The 22,379-nt window shown below is 42.7% G+C and overlaps 1 protein-coding gene across 1 annotated transcript in view; it reads right to left on the reverse strand.

Moving 5' to 3' along the window:
* Positions 1-16,069, reverse strand: part of MYOM2 (myomesin 2) — an 80,714-nt gene extending 64,645 nt beyond the window's left edge. The window contains exons 1-3 of the mRNA XM_081856780.1: positions 15,951-16,069; positions 5,054-5,187; positions 3,101-3,244 (exon numbers count right to left, since the gene is read on the reverse strand). Coding sequence (XP_081712906.1) covers positions 3,101-3,244; positions 5,054-5,160 — 251 coding nt within the window. The 5' untranslated portion in view covers positions 5,161-5,187; positions 15,951-16,069. The remainder of the gene's footprint in view (positions 1-3,100; positions 3,245-5,053; positions 5,188-15,950) is intronic.
* Between the last annotated feature and the right edge of the window lie 6,310 nt (positions 16,070-22,379).

Below are 22,379 nucleotides of genomic sequence, written 5' to 3' on the forward strand. Positions count from 1 at the left end.
GAAGCAAGCCAGGGCAGGGGCAGGAGGCCTCTGAATACCAGCCGATGCAGATAACAAGTGGGGAGAGTTGTGTTTCTCTTAGGTCCTGCTTATGAGCTCCTCATTTGGTTGGCCACTGTGAAAATGGGGTGCTGAACTACATGAGACTATGGTCCAGCTGACCTCTTCTTAGATTCATCTGTTGAAACTGGGCTGAGGGTGGGTGCTTGGAGAGATAATAAAATGGGATTTGAGCAGCCCATCTTAGACTTTTGTTATTTTTCTGCCTGAATAGTTTTATATACCCTAGTAGATGTGCCATGGGAGATCCAACACCACAATCTCCCGTGGTCATTTTTTAAAAAAATAAATGCATCCTTAGGGGGGGGGCAAAGCCATGGTCCTGCAGGAGGTCTTAATCTTTAATCCAGGAAGCATACTGAATTTCCCTCCCATAAGAACCAATAGGAGGGAACCTGGAAAAGGAATGGAAAATGAGATAACACCAGAACCATTGTGGTAAAAATTGCCTTTTCTTCCCACCCTCAGCTTCCACCATGGGTGGCGTTCTCTCTCACCCCTAACATAAGATTATTCTCCCCATTGTTCATCTTTTTTAAAATCACTGATCGGACTCCTGTGGTGTGGTTGCCCCAAGAATAGACAACTAGTTTGTTAATATGGCATTGGTAGGTCAAATCCTATGGGTACTTCCATCCCTTCTCCATTGGGGCCGCTGATTCGAAGGTGGGAAGTACCTATCTGACACAGCCTCTCTGTGTGATCTAAAGCATTCCAATTCTAATGCATCATGACAGCTGATCACAGCAGAGTAGCACAATAATGGCAACCATTCTGCAAAGGTGTAATATGCAATCACGTACTGGGGTTTTTTACATTCTGTATCCAGCGCTGGACTTACTTAGAAATTAAGTAAACCCACTGAAATTAATGAAGTTGCCTAACTTACATCCGTTAATTTCACTGGGTCTGTTCTGAGTAGCCACATAGTTGGAAACCACCCTTAGTCCCTTGCAGCAGAATAGACTACATCTTCAAATTTAGATTTATTATTTAAACCGAGATCAGCATTCATATTCCACCCGCTGTGATGTCAAGGGGCTGCCAACAGGTCACTTGGGGACCCTTAACTTGTCTGAAAGGAAGAGGGATTGCAATCTCTCTATAACTCTACCTTTCATGACATGCCATGTCCATGTCCCTGGGGAGTATTTGTTGTGCAATACGTCAGTGGCCGTACAGCCACTCACACAAAACAGGAACAGGGCTGTCAGCATATTTATTACAGGAGTACATCTCTCGGCTGAAACTGAGATGTCACCTTAAGCTCCCCCGATGATAAATAGGAAGGGAGGAAGATAACTATATTATGAGTAAGTTGCCCAAACATATAGTTTTGGCCTTTAGCAAGAGCTTAGTACATTTGCTTACACTCCACACACACACACACACACACAGACACACACAGACACATTTCAGTGCAGATTCATACTTAATCCAATTTTTTAAGTCTATTTTCAGTACGGGCATATGTCAGCTATGAGATTTACGAGACACTCAATGCTTCAGTATTCCAGGCCTAATAAATTAATGAGGAGCCCAGGACACTACAAGCATCTTGTCATGTTGACAGTTCTACCAACGAAACTGCTCCTCATGGGTGTTTCAGGAGGTTTTGAGAGTTCTTAACGTAGGAAATAATTTCCTTTCCTGTTTGAGGACTTCAGTGGGGAAGTAGGGAGGATGCTGTAGTCGGCCATTATAAATATGCCCCAAGGCACATTTACTGATGTGCCTGACAAAACACAATTCTTGGGTGCCAGAGACCCAAAGGCAACACATATGAAAATTGAAAGGAAAACTAGGAACTCCCTGTCAATGATCTGGATTGGAATTTCAAATCAAAACGAGAACTTCACCCTTCCTTGCTACTGCAGCTCTTGGCCATGTAAACATTTCTATACCTAATTCTTCTATACCTATCCTCCCTTCTGCTGGTCCTCTCATATTCCTCCTGTTGCCCTTCATTCATTTGGATCAAATTTTTCCTCCTCCAACACTCCCCTCTTATCTTGCCCTTTCTCCTGGTCTTCTGCCTTCTCAGACTCTGGTTCCTTCTCCTCCCCTTTACCTATTTCCTTCTGCTTCTCCACCTCTCTCTGTGGTAGGGCTAGGCAAACTTTTTTCGGGCCCACAAGCAAAAGCTGGCAAAGCAACCAATGAATTTTTTAAAAACAAAACCTTTGAACATTAGGCTAGTCTCTACACAAACACACACATGCAGCCTTCTCTATCCTCCATCCAAGGAAGAAAAGAGTTGGACACAATGAAGGCAAAATACTCAAAGGGGGTGTAAAGCAGAGCTCATGAGGGGTGTGGCCTGAAGAGGGGGTGTGGCCCACAGTGAGCTCCAAGGGACAGACAGAGAGGTCTGCATCTGGCCTTCAGGCCTGAGGTTTCCCATTGGTGGTCTGAGAACCTTAGCCAATGGCATTTGCATCATTCTTAGACAGCTCAGCCAATCAATAGGGTAGTGATTAAGGGAGGGACTATAGCTCAGTGGTAGACGACATGCTTGGGAGGCGGGTGGCGCTGTGGGTTAAACTATAGAGCCTAGGACTTGCCGATCAGAAGGTCGGCAGTTCGAATCCCCGTGACAGGGTGAGCTCCTATTGTTCGGTCCCTGCTCCTGCCAACCTAGCAGTTCGAAAGCACATCAAATTGCAAGAAGATAAATAGGTACTGCTCCAACGGGAAGGTAAACAGCATTTCCGTGCCCTGCTCTGGTTAGCCAGAAGCAGCTTAATCATGCTGGCCACATGACTTGGAAGCTGTACGCCGGCTCCCTTGGCCAATAAAGCGAGATGAGCACCGCAACCCCAGAGTCGGCCATGACTGGACCTAATGGTCAGGGGGCCCTTTACCTAGACGACATGCTTTGTTTGTAGAAGCTCCAAGGTTCAATCTTGGGCATCAGCAATTAAAAGGAGACAATACTGGGCTAGATGGATGAATATAAGGCAGCTTCCTATGAATCACTAGAGTCTTTTCCACCATCAATTTCCTTACTTTTATATCTCCCTGCTGAAGAAAGCTTTACCTCATTGCCTGGGATTCGTGTGACTCCTCTTCAGATGAGACATGATGAAGTCTTCTGGCACACAAGCGACACGTTGTCCTTCCCACATCAGCAGGTGCAGAATAGGAAACAGCATGTCTAGAAGCAGCTTGTCTGGAAGCAGCCCTTATATGCAAGGCAATGATAACAACTTTTACGATAATGCAGTGTTAAGATAAAAAAACTAGTCACTGGTTGACTTGTATAAATGAAATATGTTTCAGATTTTCTTTTGCCCAGTTGCTAAAATGGAGGAGGGAGAAACTATCCAAATGGCAATAAAAAGTCATGGTTGTTTCAGACTAGAGAGGTAACTGAATTTGAATTGAGAACCTAACAAGCTCCTCTTCACTAACAGAAGCCTTAAGACAGATGCTCCAGTACTATGGTGAAGGGAAAACACAGATGAACGCAGCTCCATGACTTTTTTTCAGAACAGGAACAATGATGGCATCTGCTGGAGGAAAAAATAACTTGAGTGGACCTGGCTTATACCAGCAAGTGAACAAAGTGGTAATGAGGTTTTCACATTGCTTTTGTGACAGCTTAGCATAAAAGAAGTTGAAGAAGGAGGAAAATAATCCAGCAAAGGCTGGATACCGTATTTTTCGCTCTATAAGACGCACCAGACCACAAGACGCACCTAGTTTTTGGAGGAGGAAAACAAGAAAAAAAATATTCTGAATCTCAGAAGTCAGAACAGCAAGAGGAATTGCTGCTTTCACTGCGCAGCGATCCCTCTTGCTGTTCTGGCTTCTGGAATAGCTGCACAGCCTGCATTCGCTCCATAAGATGCACACACATTTCCCCTTACTTTTTAGGAGGGAAAAAGTGAGTCTTATAGAGCAAAAAATACGGTACTTCTTTCTGTTTCTTTGATGTGGTTCCTACTTCCTACTATCAGTTTAAATGGTAAAAATTTGTATTTCTTTTCAAAAGCTAAATATTGCATTTTAGCAGGCTGAAATTCTTTGGTTGAAGCTCAAGGTGTTTTACAAGCTGAGCCTAAGCAGTCAAAAGCAACCACTCACAGAGTTTGCTCCTAGAAAACTATGCACAGAATCACAGTCATGCTGCTCCTAATAATATGGATATACTACAATGTAACGCATTGTTTGCACATCTATAAACATAGCTGCCTCCGTTTTGGACTCTTCTCAAGACACAGCTATATGGACTGTCATGGTGAGGTTGTGCACTGCAAAAATGTATCATTATACTTCTCCCGGTTCTTCAGCATGACCTGAAGGTCACAGCTTTTCCATTCACCTCTCTTAACTATTTGCACAGGGAGAAGTCAAGCTTCTCATATATCCAATATGACACCAATATTTCCAGTCAACGCCAGGAGAGTGAGGCAGATCCCATAACCCTCCAGCTTCTCATTCTTTGTTATGGCAGGGCTACTTTAAAAACCATTTGCTGTTCAGTGAAGCACGATTGTCATTTGATACACTGGTTTGCTATTATTATTTTATTGCAAAACTCTGTATTACTTTTCCTCAGTCATCTGTTTTTGCGAGTGTGCATTTGTTTGTTTGTGTGTGTGTGTGTGTGTGTGTGTGTTGTGTGTGTGTTGTGTGTTTGTTGTGTGTGTGTGTGTGTATACACACGTTTTTGTAAAATAAATAAAATAAAATCTGTTGGCTCAGATGCACATCTTAGGACTGAGCCATTAGGCCCGCCATGCACAACTTGTGCCCTGATTTGACGTACATCATAATCCTTACCTTTGGTTAACCCTGCTAATTAATCAACCAGCAGACAGGTTGGTTGATTCAGGATACATGTGCCTGTGCCGAAACCTGCTTAACACCTGTAATAAAGTTGTGGCCTCTTTAAATCTTGAGTGGTTGTCCTGTGTTTATTGCAAATTTATAATGCTTTGGCCCCACCAGCCTGGGCTTCACCCAGACCCAGAAGTATGGCACTTACCTTCTTGCTGAATATTCCTGAAGCAAATACCTCGTCTGAATATTGCGATAGGACTGGTCAAAGTGCTTGTGCCTCCTTTGGTAGAAAGGCACCACTGTAGACGACATCTTGGAATCTGCTACCACTCACTGCTCCTGTGAATTAAACAGTGACAAACATATTTACCTGGGGCTTTCAGAACCTTTGTTGTTTCTCTTAAATTCTGGAGCTTGAATGAGCAACAACAGATCGTGTTAGACTACTATGCCAAATAACCTGATGGAAGATACTAACAAATATATGAACTGAATATTTAGGATCATGTGCTAGGAGACATCATAGCTGTCAACTTTTCCCTTTTCTTGCAAGGAATCCTATTCGGAATAAGGGAATCTCCCTCAAAAAAAGGAAAACGTTGACAGCTATGGGAGACATGCAGACAAGCCCTATGCAGGTTTACTTGCAAGTAAGCGCCACTGCATTCAGTGAGATGTACTACCACATAAAATGTACAGCTGGGATGGGGAATGTATAACCCTCTGGATGTTGTTGGACTGCAACTTCTGTTTTCCTTGATATTTGTCCCAGCTGGCTGAGGCTGATAGAGAAGGTTTGGAGAACCATTTGTACCTCATCCCTCTCATATGGAACTGAATTATCGGGATGAATGCACATGGGCCACTTTGGACCTGGCCTCAATCTCACATCACTTGAGTTCTCAACACTTAGCATCTACAATGAAAAATATGGCATTTGAACTGACAGTAGCCGATGCAAAATTTTCACGACAGCAAGCCATCTCGGAAAGAGCATTCACATGTGCATGTTACAATGCTATAGTCCAGGGAGCTTAGCTTTTTTTTTAGTCAAGGGCTGCAATGAACTGTTGTCCACCCTCCAGAGACCGCATGTCAAAGCGGATGTGATGAGAAGTGCAGTTCTTAAGGCTGACTTCCTAATGGCTCCCCCCATCAGCTGTTTTACACTCTTTCGAATCATTTATCCATTATTAAATTTACTTAAAATGTGCATAATGTTATTTATTTATTTAAATTTGTATCCAAAGATCACAGGGCAGTTCACAACATAAATGGCATTCTTATTTTTTAAAAAAATGAAAACTGAGAAAATTGTTTGGTATCATGGTATTACACCAGGAATCAGTATTTTTAGCAGAAATTAAAAATGGCGACTGGGGCTACAGCAGATCTTTTTGTGCAGGAAGGATGGATTAAAGCCTGCAGGCTAGCCACCCACTACTATAATCAGTAGCCCCAATCCACCTAAAGACTGGAAGCTAAAGGACTCTTACTTGGGAATAATCCTCACTGACTACAATGAATAGGCACAGAATTGGACTACAGGTTCCACTGAAAGCAATAGAAGCATAAGGTCATCTGCTACCATCTAGCTGAATCAGGGCTGCCTAATAATGAACATGCATGCAAGGCACCCAACCATCACGGGGCCATTTCAAATATTAAAGCCATGGCTTCCCGGGAGAGGGAGAGAGAGAGAGAGAAATCTCTGTGTCCCTTTGAGAAAGTGGTAGCTGACCCAAGTCCCTTTAGGGTTCAACCTTCATTGAAGGAGGCATTCAGAGAGACAGAGCCTGCAAAGGCAGATGCATGGTCCAGAAGGGACAAGGTTTATTAAGAGAGTGACATTGGCAACAACCCAAAATGTAAAATGCATTTCCAAACTGGCCATATTTATATCCTGGCAGAGTCATTGCTCGATTAGCACATTATAACTTTGCTCCATTTGACATATGTCAGAAAGAGGTACAGCCTCCTCGTGGGTGTCTCTTTCTGCTTAGACAGATAAATTAACTCTTGCTTACCCAAGAGGCCCATATTTCTGATTAAATTAATTGTTTTATGTTCACAGGGCTTCAGCCCCAAAGGTTTCATCTCGGGGTGGGGCGTTGAGTGTTTTTCCATATATTGCTTCTGTGGTTGTTACAATTTATATACTGCCCTTCATCCAAAGATCACAGGGTGGTTCACAGCATAATACACAAAATGAGGACACAAATATATAATAAAACAAGAGCAAAGATCAAAAGCAATCCAATACATACACACACACCCCATATAACAGCCAAGGCTGAATAATTGCAGCTCAGGTCTACAATTAATGTGACAAAATAATATCAGTTCTGGTTTGCCTGCACAAGTTTCATGCTTTTTCCAACAGTGAAGTACTTTCCACCCAAGAAATATATTACATTTTAGTTGCCCTTACAGTATTGAAAGGCACAGGATTTTGTCTCACCTCTAGCTAATATAATCCCACCAATTTAATTACATAGAGCATTTGGGAATCTTTTAGGAATATTATTTGCTTTTCTTCTCATAGCAATTGAGAGGAGCGGTATAACTTTGCTATTTCAGTAATGTCTTATTTTTATATGATTGACCATTCTCTGTTGTTAAACTCTTCTCCAGAAACACCAGCACTACATCCTATCAAGCACTGAAATGATCCATTGTTCTCTATTAAGCAGCAGGTCACAGAAGGGACATTATGAAGGCAAACCATATCAGAGCCTGTCGCAGCTGGACTGCCTCCTTCCTCCCGTACAGGGATGTTATTACCATCGTAGAACAGCTAGACCATTGGCCAAACTACCTCAGTATCATCTGAACCGACTGACAGAGCCTCCAGGATTTCAGGCAAGGTTTTCTTCCCAGTCCTACCTGAAGATGCAGGGACCTTCTGCATTCAAAGTAGATGTTCTGCTACTGAGCTACAGTCCTCCCCCTTCAGTAGTCCTATGGAAAGTTTTCCAGGAGGAAGAAAAAATACCAGCAATAGCCTCCTCAAAGTCTCCTCTAGCTGGACTTTCTCTCTACCCCACCATCACCAACAAGGTCACCTAACATCAACTCCTCTATGAGCAGGGTCCTGATGATTTTTTCTATCTTGATATTGTTTATTGTGGGGTTGTTTTTTTAAAAAATGCCACTCATAGGCCACTTTGGATCAATTTTCAGTTTTCTGAGAGCTAGAATATAAACCATTGCAATAAATACACACTAGTCTTCTGTCTATTGCCACACCCCCTTCAGATGCCTCAGAGTTCCATGAGCATTGCGGTTACATTCATCCATGCTCCTTGTCATATGGAACAGTATTCTAATTTCCACCAGCTTCAACTTCATTGAAATATTCTCAGTTTGCAGCAAGGCACACCCATCTCAGGAGATTATTGCTTCATCTTTCTCAGTACAGAAAAATGCTCAGTCGTCAGCTGGCCTGAGCCCACCCACAGCTTTGTCTACTTTGTGCTGCTGGAGTCAAAGGAAAGGACACTCGCGGTCCTTCGACACTGCTGTTTTGTTGAGGTTGTTTTCTACGGCATGTTATTGACACAAAGCCTCTCCTCTTCCCCGAGGGGAGGAGTTGTGAACGGGTCTTGTTTCCCATGCTTCGCAGGGGGTGTGGATGGCCCACTGCATGACAGGAAGTCCCGGGCCTCCATCATGCCCTCAGCCAACCAATCCAGCAGTTGGCTGGGGGATGTGATTTGCCGCTCTTAAGCAAACGCGGGACAGTGGCTCAGCCTGTTGGAGTGAAGTATAGTCTGTTCAGATCCAATGCCTAAGCCAATACCACTCACATTCTGTAACAAATAAAGTTGTGGCCATTTTTAGCCCATTAACCTAAAATACTGGTGTCCATGTGCAGTGGCAGAGCTTCATGCTCCAGAACCGGGAGGCAGAGAGCAGGTGGGGGTGGGGCTGGCGCGCATCCTGGGGGCATGGCGTGCATCCTGGGGGCAGGGCTCATCGACCGTGGGGGCATGGCGCCCAGCGTATGTGGGGGGCAGCCGCGATAGCACCCCACCAGGATTGCGCTGCCGGGGGCGGTGCGCTCCCCCCGCACTCCTCTTCCTTTGCCAGTGTCAATGTGTCTTATTTCATCATAAAGCAAGGGATGGGGCTTCGACTCACAATAATAGTGCCTTAGTCATGGATTTGTTCTGATTCAGTTTGCTACATCTGAATTTCTATTCAGAAAGCTAAGGGTGCGACAAAATTGGGATGAAAATAAACCTGAACAATTCCATATAAAACATTATGGGATTTCAGCTGGAAGCTATGGGATAAGCACTGGTTGGGAATGAAGCAGTATGGCTGTCCCAAGACATTTGAAGGTGCAAACGGTACTAATAGGGTCATTTGTGCCAACCCAGATAGCACCACAAGCACAACTCATTCTGATTGTGCAATAAAATGGTGTCTGCAGAGCCACTAAAGGAAATGCACCTTCCAGTTGCCATCTGACAGAAGCCAGCCTTTTTTCTTTCTTTCTTTCTTTTTGCAAAGGAAGGGAAATTCTATTAAGTCGGAACGATAGCTCACTCACAAAAACCCCATGCTTTATAAATGATGCATTATTTCACATATTCACCTCACCTTTCCGTCACCCCCTTCCCTCTTAAGTCTCATCTGTGTTCCGATGATGAGTCTTCAGGAAAGGGGGCTTGTCGTTTTTAATTCCCTGCAAAAAGCACTCGGCTTATTTTAAGTGCTGTTTAAATCACCGTCGTCATAATGCCTGGTTGGGTTTGGGCATGAGTGATATGGGAAAGCTTCTGGAAGCAACGTCGCCCACCGCTTTCTGACCGTGGGAGACTTCCTACTGAATTAGCATTAAGCTCATTCCCAGGCCTTAAAAGAATCCCCTGTGCTAGCACAAATCCTGTCTATTTCTGCTTAGTCAAAATCCAGCTGACTACTTTTTGTGAGGGTGTAGTGTCCTGGCCAAACCCTAGTGTGCATGGTTGCATCCTGCCTGTCCAAAGTCCACCTGAAATTGTAATTGGATGGAAGAGGTCCTCACTTCCTGTCCTAAGCATGTGGGTCGCGCTGCTATAAGGAGCAGGACATACATAGCATTCCCCACTAGAGGTGATTGGGTTACAGAGGTGGCCAATGTCTGAAAAGAACCCTGAGCCAGAACTTAAAGATCTTACTTAGGTCAGCATCCACAGGGATACTACATCTGAGTCTTACTCTCACTAAAGGAGGAACTTAATAGGTACTTGACTCTCTGTGAGAGACAGGGTCCTCAGATGCATTTCTCAGGCATCATGCATGCTCTACATTTAAAGCACATGGCTTCCCCCAAAGAGTCCTGGGAGCTGGGAATCGCAGCTCTGTGAAAGGTAAGCTGCACTTCCCATGATCCTTTGGGGAAGTCAAGTGCTTTAAGTATATAGTGGGTATAAGCCTCAGACTGCTGCAAGAGGAGATGCTTCAAGGTCCTCTGAGAAACAGAGAAGACCCACTTCTTCCCTTGATTCTTTTGTGGGGGCCACATACAGAAGGGCAATGAAATGAGCAGAATTTTCAGGAGCCCAATAAAATCTAGCCGGAACCTCAAAATAGTTCACATATTCAGACTCCTGCCTAGCATAAGCAGATATAAATAGGCTGAAATCCCAACCCCGCATATCTGGGAGGAAGCCACATTGAATTCAACGGGATATATTTCTACGTAGACATGGTTAAAACTGCAGATTTCGTTACCAGCTATTTTGTTGTACACAAACAAGGGTTTCAGTTCAGAAGGAAGATGGGCCTGATATATTCTTGTAAATATTTGTATATAAAATATATTCTTATAAATATATATCTTGTTTCCAATAATGTCTGTAGCATTCTTTCTTTCTTGAACATGAACATAGCATACAGTGAGCATAACATACAACAATACAAACAACCAAATAAATGACTTCCTTTACCCTGTATCTGGCCTCCTTATTTACTTCTTATAAACTGTTTCCTTTATGAATAATTATTAATATTTTTCTAACTATAACTTAAATAGCCACAAAGTCTCCTGCAGACATTAATCGAAACAAGTCCAGGTGTAGCATTTAGACTTTCTATACAGTAAGACTATGGTCATATTAAACATTTTGGAAGTCTTTGAACCCAGTCAGTTCAATGCAACTCTCTAGTATTACTCGTGCAGTGCCACAACACAAGTTCTGACTTTTAGTTGCTGATTTAGCCTAAGATGTATTCTGTCGATTCCTAAGGATGCTTCTAAGCACCCCTAAAGTCAATTCCTAAACAAGTTACATGGAAGTATGTGGCTTTGAATTTGTTCGTGTTTCCACCAACCAATGAAAGACATTTACCATGAGGTCATTTCCCCCTTAACCTTTTGACCTGGTGATGCGTCATGGGATTTCCATTGCCACAATGTAAACAAATCTAATTTAATCGCAGAAAAAGTTTGATCCTCAGCTTTGGTTAACATACAGAGCTGACGACATGGACATGTTTCTTAAGTTGTTTGTAAAATGCAGAACTTGTCCATGATTTCAGCCCAACTGGCAGACTGGAGAGAATGGGCACAAGATAAACATTTACTTCAGATCCATACCATTGTTACAGGAAAAACCCTGATGGAATAGAAATCATGTGTAATAAATGTTTTCTTTAAATTTTAAAGGGGGGAAACAAAACACAGGCCTTCCTGCTGCCCCCCATATAATCATTATATTCTTAAATCAAATGCTTGCTCAGGGTATAATATAAAAGCTTCTATACATGATGGCTATGCTCTTCCTTCATGCTGAGAATCACAGGAGCAGAGAGTGTGGTTGCACTCAGGTCTTTCTTGCATCTGGTTGGTCTGTGTGAGTACAGGATCCTGGATTAGATGGGCCTGATCCAGTTGGCTTGTCTTACGTCTCATGTTCTTACACATGATGCAAATATAGCTCGATGACGAGTGTACAGTGCTGCTTGCACCAATATCCCCAGTGAAGACCTACTTTCTGCACTATAACCAGGCCAAGCATGGATTGATAGAGCCGACCATGGTGCTGTAATGCTTAAATCTATTCCAAGCAAACAGGGAACCCTTCAAGGCAAGGACATTGTAAGTAACCAGTCTTGCAATTGTCTTCAGGTACATAGGGAGAGTTTCAGGCATGGGTCTCTCTGAGTCCTGGCCCTAACTTGAAATGTCATGGGTAGAACCTGGGAGCTTCTACAAGCAAAGCAGATTCTCTACCACTGAACCCATTCTCCCATCTTTTCCAATATACTAAGGCACTGCGGAGGAACCACAAGTTCCTCCACATTATTTTATGAATAATGTGAACAAGTCCATGATCCCTTTACGGAAATACAATGGATCAATGCATCCAACCAAATGGGGGCAAATCAGAACACTCCATTTCCCTGATCTCTGCATTGATGCCAAGCCAATCTTGAAGTTGTTTATGAATGCTGCATCAGAACCTGATTCTGTCCAGAATTTTAATACAGAATCCAATGGCTCAGGAATTTTCAATTCTAAAAAAACATGTTCCTCTGTACAAGTACCAAACCCTTAACAAAAGGTATAATTCATAAATTTACTACTTCATTGTGTTCCAAGAGCAACAGACTACCTCAAACAAAAGATGCAGACACATTTGGAAGGCTCCAAACTCTTTCTTTTGTTTTTAATGCTCTCAAAAGCAATATATACAAACCCACTCTCCCAATACAAAGCTCAGTGGGGATCTTGTCTAAAAGACTGGCCTAGAAATGTTATAATACAGGACTGCAATAATTGGCAGTGCTGGAAAATGGGTGCAGAAATTAAGCCATGGGTCATCCTGGGTGAGGTAAGTGAAACCGCAGCAATAGCATCCTGGCGGCGGCTGCAGCGCTGTTGCATGTTGGGAGGGGAAGGAGCCAGGTGGCAGTGAGGTTGGAGCTATTCAGATGCACTGAGAGAACACGGTCCTGTCCTTGCTGCCACTTCAACCTTCCGGTAACCAGTGGCAACACTACAGCTAGGGAGCTATTGCTCCAGCTCTGCCTCACCAGATGAATCTGCAACCAGCTACTCCACCCATCCTGTGCACACAGGCACAGACTGAAAGAAATATACAAACATGGTATACACACCATAAACTACACATGCACAGTGCAGCTGGCAGGTGGAAAACGTCTTTTTGCTTTTCTCTCTCACCTTAATGAGATACCTGCACAGAGATGCTTTCACACAGTGCACATTAAAGTTACAGAAATGGGACAGAAGTGTGTGCACACGTCCATCATTAATTTTATGCACCTACAACCTAGCAGTTCGAAAGCATGTCAAAGTGCAAGTAGATAAATAAGTACCACTCTGGCAGGAAGGTAAACGGCATTTCCGTGTGCTGCTCTGGTTTGCCAGAAGTGGCTTAGTCATGCTAGCCACATGACCTGGAAGCTGGACGCCGGCTCCCTCGGCCAATAAAGCGAGATGAGCACTGCAACCCCAGAGTCGTCTGCGACTGGACCTAATGGTCAGGGGTCTCTTTACCTTTACCTTTACAGACTCGATAGAGAAAAACAAAGCAGAAGGAAACCTTCTCTCGCCCTTTTTCCTCCCTTCTCTCGCACAAGCAAATGCCTCCCCAAGATCATAGCCTCAAAGGATAAAGTCCCCTTTCCTCTTTGCCATGAACTTGGAAACAGAGTTCATTGAAGCCATGGAGGCAGCTGACAACAGCACCTGGGATTTGGTGTGGCTCCTTGCCCCATCCTTCTGCTTACGTCCCACCAGTGCATCCCACTGCCCGCAGGGATTGGCTAAGTAAAGGGAGTTGCCTTGCGTAGCCTTGTGCATCATTTGCTGGAAACTGATCAAACCTCCTGCACTCAGTCCATGTGTGTCCATCTGCCTTTTTTTTATTTTGGTGAGCACAGGAGTTGGGTTGATACACCCACATATTTTTCAAAACTCAGCAACCATTTTGGCTAGCCATACTTATATAGAACAAATCAGCTAAGAGTATATAAATGGTTATAAGTTACATATGTTGGGAAGCAGTTGCTCAGGAACACATTCATTATCTCAGGGGTGGATAACCTATGCCCACTCCCCAAGATGCTGTTGAACTCCAGCTCTCATCAGTCCCTGCCTGGATGGATAATAGATGGGGTAAGGCAAATTGTAGCCCAGCAACATCAGGAGACCCTAAATTTATCCACCCCTGCCTTACCTGTAGAACTTCATATATATATTTTTCTTACCCTAATCTGAATAATGCAAAGGATCATTTTATTGGAAGGCTCTGATTTTTGAAGGACCTAGCAAAACCTTTAAAAATTGCAGCTAGTTACTGTTACATTCCAATCTGCCCCCTTTTAACAATCTTATGTATTTTACATTCTGTAACTTTTTACTCTTATGGTTGCTCACAAAAGTCAGTTGACTACAATCAAGCATGCTGACAAACTGCTGCAAATCATGGCCATCTTGGTCCCACTAACCCATGGCAACTTGATATGGGGGCACCTGAAAGTTTTATCACTTAGGTCGCAGTCCTCTAAAGTCCCAGGGGACGGAGGACTTTTCAGGTTTCCTTCTCCATGAATGGAAGGAGAGGGCTGCCCTCAAAGAGAGAGGGAGAAATCTGTTTTTGCCAGCTTCCTACTTGTGGCTGCAGAAAAGACCTCCACTGGTGCTTCTCCAACGTCAAGCTCTAACATCAGAGGGGACAATGATGTGCAGGGCCTTCCCAGGCCCGTGGTGGATCAGCAAACAGTTCCCTATCACCAACCCCAAGTAAGTATATATAGTACCAAGGCCTCCCAAGTTATTTTGACACCTGAAAACCCAATTCACACATCTTCCTTTCCCTGGCAGTAAAACTGCAATGACAAACTAAATAATAAACACTTCACTGCCCCTTTCATGACACCCAAAATCTGCTGCCTGAGGTGTACATCTCATTCTGCCCTGAAAAGTAGACCTAACAATGACAGAAGAGGCTGTGAATTGGTGGCCCCTTTCTTTCTCACAACATGCCCTGGAATGGTGGTGGTGGGGATTATGCCATTGGGAGAAATGGGAAGGAAAGGTTTTTGGAACAGCAAGAAGCAACAAAAGGCCAAATCACAAGAGGCGGGGGTTGTCATTCACTTTCTGCATTGGTTTCTCCCTCCCCCATAGGAATGCTCTGCCAACTCCCTGCACAGAAAAGGGACTTGTAGCTGATGCCCTGTAAAGCCTGAAGATCCAAGACGCACTTTGAAGACACCCTGACCTTTTCATTAGATAGTAAAGAATGTGAAACGAGTGAGATAGCGAAAGGGAGTCCATTCCAAACAATTCAACTTCTATTATCCCGTCCTACGGCACCTCCATTGACTCATGCACCTCCTTCGTCCAATTCCACTGTTGCTTTCTAACAGGCATCATTTGCAGAGCAAAAACAAAAAAAAAAGATTTCCAAAAGCCTTTCCTTCCACTCCCACTCTCTCACCAGTCATGCAGAGGGATTTGCCAAAAGGCACAAAGAGAAACCAAACAGTAAATACTCAACAATATCAACAGCCAGAATTCCATCTTTTAAGAAGTAGGATTTGAAATATATGGTAAACTTTAATTTAATGGATAATTTGTGCGAGCATCTTTTCCCTTTCTTTTTTGCTCAGTTTGTTATTCCTAGACAAATACGTGCTACATCTTTTGCCCAGCATCTAATGTCTTCAAACTGAAGGAAATAAATATGAATAAATCATTAACACAGAAATAAATAAATATGAATACAGTTGCATACGTTTAGCTCAAGGGAAGTATCTATTCTATTCAAGACCAAGAGTCTAGTATTCCTTTCACTGATGTGCATGTTAAACTTCTATTTAGGGGTTGGACTCTAAGGCTGCAGTTCGTGGCTGCTTTAAGTCTTATTGGCTTCAATGAAGTTTAAGCAGCCTGTGTGCAGGATTGTGGCCTTAGAGGGTGCAAAATGAGGTTGAAAAGAATGTTTTTTTTAAAAAAAATAGCCCATTATTTTTTTCCATTTCTTAAAGTCATCACTTTCACAGAGAAGGTGGGGGAGGAAATATATTTTCTCCAAATCTGAATAATGCATATAATTTTTAAAAAATGAGCACAGACTTACCTAGAGAGATGTCAAAATGGCAATGCAGAGAGGAAAGACAGTCTTACCCAGCTTACCAAGCCCTAGGCTGAGGAAAACAAAAATAATGTCTAAGTCTAAGGGAAGGCTACTGCCCCCTTCCCTCCCATTTATGGGCAGCTAGGATGCTATATATAGAATCAATTTAGTTGCTCTCACAAACCAGTGATGTGTCTAATAAGGATTAAAACTACGATTTAAGTTAAATGAGCATTTACAAGAGGCCATATTTTGGAAGCTTTTCGGTATGATTGCATGATCCTTAAACGTGAAAATTAATTGTTGACCTACATTTAAAGTTTTTATTATTTATTATGTGCGAAAAAGGTAATAAAGAAGAACTAAAGAAAAATGATTTTGTAAAAAAATAAACACCCACTTAATAGCCAGCAGGTGGTTATTTTGCACAGGTAATGGTTAAAAAGACCAACGAACAGTCATTAGGTTTTAAAATCTTTTTAGTGCCGACATGAGATCTTCCCTGGTGCCCTGAGCTGTAAATTGATCCTCCCCAAAGTCTCCTTAAGGGCTGCCTGGATTATAAAAAAACATTGTTGCCATATGTTAAGCCATATCATCAACGTTTAAAAAAAGCTTGTTAACATGGGAAGAAATCCATGCCAGCTCCTGCTCTGCTTCGCCCTGCCTTCTGGGTCAGCTGCCAGGCCTTCAGTATAGCTAACTTGCTTGAAGTCCCAAACAGCATATGTCTGCTACACAAAACTTCCTAGGAAATATATATATAAAGTTGCATGCAACTCAGCTAGACTCAGAATAGATTCCATGAAATTAATGGACCCACCTTAGGCAAGTCCATTCATTTCAATAGAGTAGGACTATCATGGGATATCATCCATAGTGTGTGTAATGCACAACAACAACAAAAGATTATGCAGTTGGAAATGGATAAGTAAAGTAATCAGCTATGTTGAATCCACAAAGCTAACAGCTAACGTAAGAGAATTTAATGATGACTGTTCTTTTGGAGAATGGAAACCCTTTTCGGATTATTTGAAGAAATATTACAATATGAAGAACCCCTGAACAGGTTTTGAACTATGAGCAACAGAAAGAATTTGAGAGTATTGTGTTATGATTATGATAAAAAAGGAATAAAGATATGGTTCAGTGAAGGGGGAAGAAGAAGAAGAAGAAGAAGAAGAAGAAGAAGAAGAAGAGGAGGAGGAGGAGGAGGAGGAGGAGGAGGAGGAGGGGGGGGAGGAGGGGGAGTTTGGACTTGATATCCCACCTTTCACTCCCCTTAAGGAGTCTCAAAGCGGCTAACAATCTCCTTTCTCTTTCTCCCCCACAACAAACACTCTAAGAAGTGAGTGAGGCTGAGAGACCTCAGAGAAGTGTGACCAAACCAAGGTCACCCAGCAGCTGCATGTGGAGGAGCGGGGAAGCGAACCCAGTTCACCAGATTACGAGTCTACCGCTCTTAACCACTACATCACGCTGGCTCTTGATAAAAATAACATCATGGAAAATGGGTTGGGGGATAAGAATAACATCACAGAAAATGGGTTGGGAAGTCAAAAATAGAAAAGATTTTTTAAATACATATGTATTGGAATTTTATGTGTATTTTTTGGAAAGCATTACGGAAAAGAAAGAAAGATTGTGCAAATGAAGAAAGAAATAAGGAAAGACCCAGGAAACAGTGGCCACAATGGACATCCAATGGTGTCACTCAGCTGACTGAGAAGCTTCTATCAGTGGAAGAGAAGCAATTTTCTACTATTTCCCCAACACACACACACAATCTGTTCTGGAAGGTCCCTCACCTATCTGGAACAGAGTTAGCTGGAGTGGAGCCTTCAGCGGGGGGCGGGGGGGGGGGAGTGAAGGAAATGGCTTTCTTCCCTGTTCCACAGATGGAAGCCTTACTGTCAACTGAACAACAACATTAGATACAATGCTCAGATTATGAAGCCCCACTCATTTGAAAATGTACATCTGTGAAGTACAAACTTAAAGCTGCAGTGCTAAACTGCTATTCAGAATTGAGTCAGGGAGGTTTACTTCTGTGTAAACCTAGCTAGGTTTGGGCTGCAGACTCCCTTATTTAAGTCAATTGCAAGTCTTTGGCTGGACTGTGCCCTGGAATAGCTTGGCAGTGGAAAGGGGCAAAAATAAATGCACATTTAGCCTTTCATACTTGATTTCAAAGTAACAAGATGCTATCATTTCATAAGTAATACACGATGGTGCATAGACAGGTTAGAAGCGACCATTAGGGATATAAATATCCTTTGTTTGTGGTATCTAGCATACAAGTACTGTATACAAAATGATGCCCCCTTGAAAATCAAAATGAATGCTCTATCCAATTGCATTTGGGTCTGATGATGCATGACATTTTCTGAGACTTCTCACCCTTTTAGGATTGTGATAATGTGCCTCACACTATGAACAAACACCACCAAGAGGCACCAAATATGCGGGCACGCCATTTAATCGAGGCACATAGCACATGATGCACAGCTGAGTGGTATCATCACAAGCAGCTCTGGGTGGAATCAAAGGTCATAACCCAAACAGCAATACAATGCATGCAGCAGAGCTTCTGAAGCCTGCTTACTGAAAGCTGTTTGCTTCCCTCCCAAACAAAAACAGGGGATCATTGGGAGAAATAATGGAGGTGGTCCCTCAACCAAAGAAACAGCTTTTTTGGTCCCAGCCCAGAAAGTTCTGCACGTCGCTGTTTGCTCCTGAAAGGATAAGTGCATTACCATATATACTGTGAGCTCCCCCAACCCCCAGATGCCATGCGAGTTGGCCCAGGCAACTCCCATACAGCTTTTTCTCATGGTAGCAGCATTAGATTTATTTATTTTTTTAATAATTTTTATTCATTTTTCAAACACATAATAAAAACAAACAAAACACAAGACAAAAACATACAAAACATTTAAACATGTATAATTTCATAATCTTATTTTCATACACCTTCTTTCCTCCGACTTCCCCATACCTCCCCTTCGCTGCATCCTTATTTTGAAATTCTTTAGCAACCCTTTAGTCAGTTTGTCTATTAGTTCCCTTTCATTACGTTTCCATAAGCTTGTTAGTTACAGCTGTAATTCTCTACTTCTTACCCCTTGACATCTTAACATTCCTCAATTTTACAACAATTTTTAAGATATATTTTGAATTTCTTCCAGTCCTCTTCCACTGTCTCTTTCCCCTGGTCGCGGATTCTGCCAGTCATCTCTGCCAGTCCCATAAAGTCCATGACCTTTGTCTGCCATTCTTCCAGGGCATTAGATTTAGGGTGGCATGGGTGGTTCCCCCACCCAGCACACCAAGTCATGGAGAAGCCAAATTGAGAAGATCTATAATGGAGCAGCTCCATTTTGGGGTGGCTTCACACAGGCCGCCATACAGTGGTACCTTGGTTCTCAAATGTCTTAATACTCAAACAACTTGGAACCCAAACACTGCTGACCCAGAAGTAAGAGTTCCAGTTTGCAAACCTTTTTTGAAGCCAAATGTGCTCTGTTTTGAGTGTTACACTTCTGTTTTGAGTGTTACGTCTGTTTTTGCTATTTATTTTGTGTTTTTGTTTTTGCCGCTCTTTTTGTTATGTTTTTCTGACTGTGTGGAGCCCAGCTCAGTTACTGATTGACTGATTGTGTGACTGCAATACATTATTTATTGCCTTCTCGTTAGATAGTAAAATTCAGGATAAATTGCTGTTTTAGGGATTGTTTTTAAAAGTCTGGAACACATTAATCCATTTTGCATTACTTTCTATGGGAAAGCGTGTCTTGGTTTTGGAACGCTTTGGTTTTGGAATGGGCTTCCAGAACGGATTGAGTTTGAGAACCAAGGTACCACTGTATTATGAAAGATTACCAAAGGCCACCCCTGATGGCAACACAATAGTGTTAATATCATCATGGGGACACAAGAGAAGCCTGCAGGATCATGCCAATGCCTCTCTAGTCCACATCCTTTTCTCACAGTGGGCTGTGGGAAGCCTGCAAGTGAGACCAGAGAACAAGAGTCCCCTCCTCTCCTGTGGTTTCCAGAAACTGGTATTCAGAAGCATTGCTGCCTCCAACTATGGATGCAGAACATAGCCATTGTGGCTTGTAGCCCTCCATAGCCTTATCCTCTATGAATTTGTCTAACCCTCTTTTAAAGCCAACTAGATTGGTGACCATCACTGCCTCCTATGGGAGCAAGTTCTCTAGTCTAACTATACACTGCGTGAAAAAGTACTCTCTTTAATCACAAATGTCACCATGGTGAATCCGATGGTGACTGTTCAGATAAATATGGACATTCTTGCATTAGGGGACAGGGTAAAACATCTACTGATCACCACCAACACCATATGTAAGCAGGATCAGACCTTCCGGCTCAATCCATATATGTCACCATTGCAGCACAGAAACCATTTCTCTGCAGTCTATTTTCATGTGGAGCTGAATTTCTATATAAAGGCATCACATGGTCCAGCTAAATGATGTGATTTTAGGGAAGGATACAGGGAAAGGATGAATGGTAGGTGAGAACATGGCAAGGGAGAGAAATGATCTGATTTGGTGCACGAATGAGATCTCCCCTCTTTTCCCACATAGTCTTCATACACTATTTCCATCATGCTAGTCAGTTAAATATTCTATATATTGCCAGAAATAGAATAGGATCTGTGCCAGAAGAGCACTTTGAAACTTGAGGTAATTAAATAGCTTTCTGAATATGGGCTGTCAGTTGCCTGCTTAACTGACTATGAACCATATCTGCAAACCCACACCGGCTCTGTGGAGTGAAGAGGGAATTAGGAAAGGAAAAATAGTTTTGGTTTTGAAGAAAATCCATATAAAAATTAATACTTAAATATACATTTTAGCTTAGTATGTGCAGTGCAGGCACAGTGGAAGATCTGATCTGAAATCTCTGCCGCTTTGCACACACCACCTCAAGCACCCCACAGCCTTGCCCCGATGTAACCAGCAGCAATGTGCAGCATTGAGAAGTCAGGTAAGCAACAGCGGTCTGCCCACCTGTCACCCGCTACTATAATAATATACCCCTCCCATCTGGCTGGGTTTCCCCAGCCACCCTGGGTGGCTCCCAACAGAATATTAAAAACATGATAAAACATCAAACATTAAAAACTTCCCTTCAGATGTCTTCTAAAAGTCAGATAGTTGTTTATTTCCTTGACATCTGATGGGAGGGCGTTCCACAGGGCGGGCGCCGCTACTGATAAGGCCCTCTGCCTGGTTCCCTGTAACCTCACTTTTTGCAGTGAGGGAACCATCAGAGGGCCCTCAGAGCTGGACCTCAGTGTCCAGGTTGAACAATGGGGGTGGAGACGCTCCTTCAGGTATACTGGGCCAAGGCCATTTACTACTGGTGCACAGTGTGTATTTCTAAATATATTCCCCCCTAAAGCATGCATTTCCATGCACACTTTGGTACCTTTTTATTTCTTTGAGCCAAGAACAGTACTGCAAAATTCAAAGGAGTCCAACACCCAAAGAATAATTGCATTACAGTGCACACATTAGACTGGGAAGTTCAGATCAAGTCGGTTGACTTCAAAATGAGAATGGAGCACATTTAGTGCCAATGATGTTCTCTGAATCACTGATTATATATGCTCAAAGTAATTCTTCGATCAACAAGAGGGTAACTCATTGGGCAGCTTTAGCAGATAGGCTGCCAGTCCTACATGACTACATGAGCTTTTATGGCTCGTTTTCAAGTACATAATGTTTTCCACAACCCATAGCAATGGGTTTGCTCCAGAAAAACAAGTGTGTGCCCATGAGTGTCTTAATGATTTCGTTTAGGTCAAAGCAACAGAGACATGTAAGGAACAGTATGCCTTGAAGCTCTGTCCTGCTCCAAGCTTCTAGATAGCTCACACTCTGCATTTCTCTTTTGGGTAGTACAGCATGTTCTCCCTCCAGTGTTGTTAGGTCAGCTCTATGTGTATTGACATATTAGAGCAGCTTCTAAGGCAAGAAAATCAGGGTGACATAGATCCTAGAATACAAAACATGTGAGGAAAGGCTTAAGCACCATTTCATTAAACTTGGTTTTAAAAAATGGGGGAAGGGGAGCAATTGTAAATTTTGCAATACATATGCTTTAATTGCTGCTGTTGTCCTTTTAAAAAATGGTTGTGAATTCAGTGTGGCCTATGCCACACATCTTTTTCCACAGATTTTTACTAGCAGTCACTGACTAGATATGGTCAACTGCCAAAAAACCCAAAACAAACGTTAATTTCCTCCTCCCCTGAGTCAGTTCAAATACCTGAGTGCAAATTGCAGTCTATATTCATATCCGTTTACAACCACTAAGTGTGGTTGACAGACAGGGCATTTTCCCCCAGGCTACCCAGTGTGTTTTGGGTCTGATCAGGGATTCAATATCCAAACCCAA

Source organism: Podarcis erhardii, assembly GCF_964252035.2.
Source record: "Podarcis erhardii genome assembly, chromosome: 3".
Classification (NCBI taxonomy): domain Eukaryota; kingdom Metazoa; phylum Chordata; class Lepidosauria; order Squamata; family Lacertidae; genus Podarcis; species Podarcis erhardii.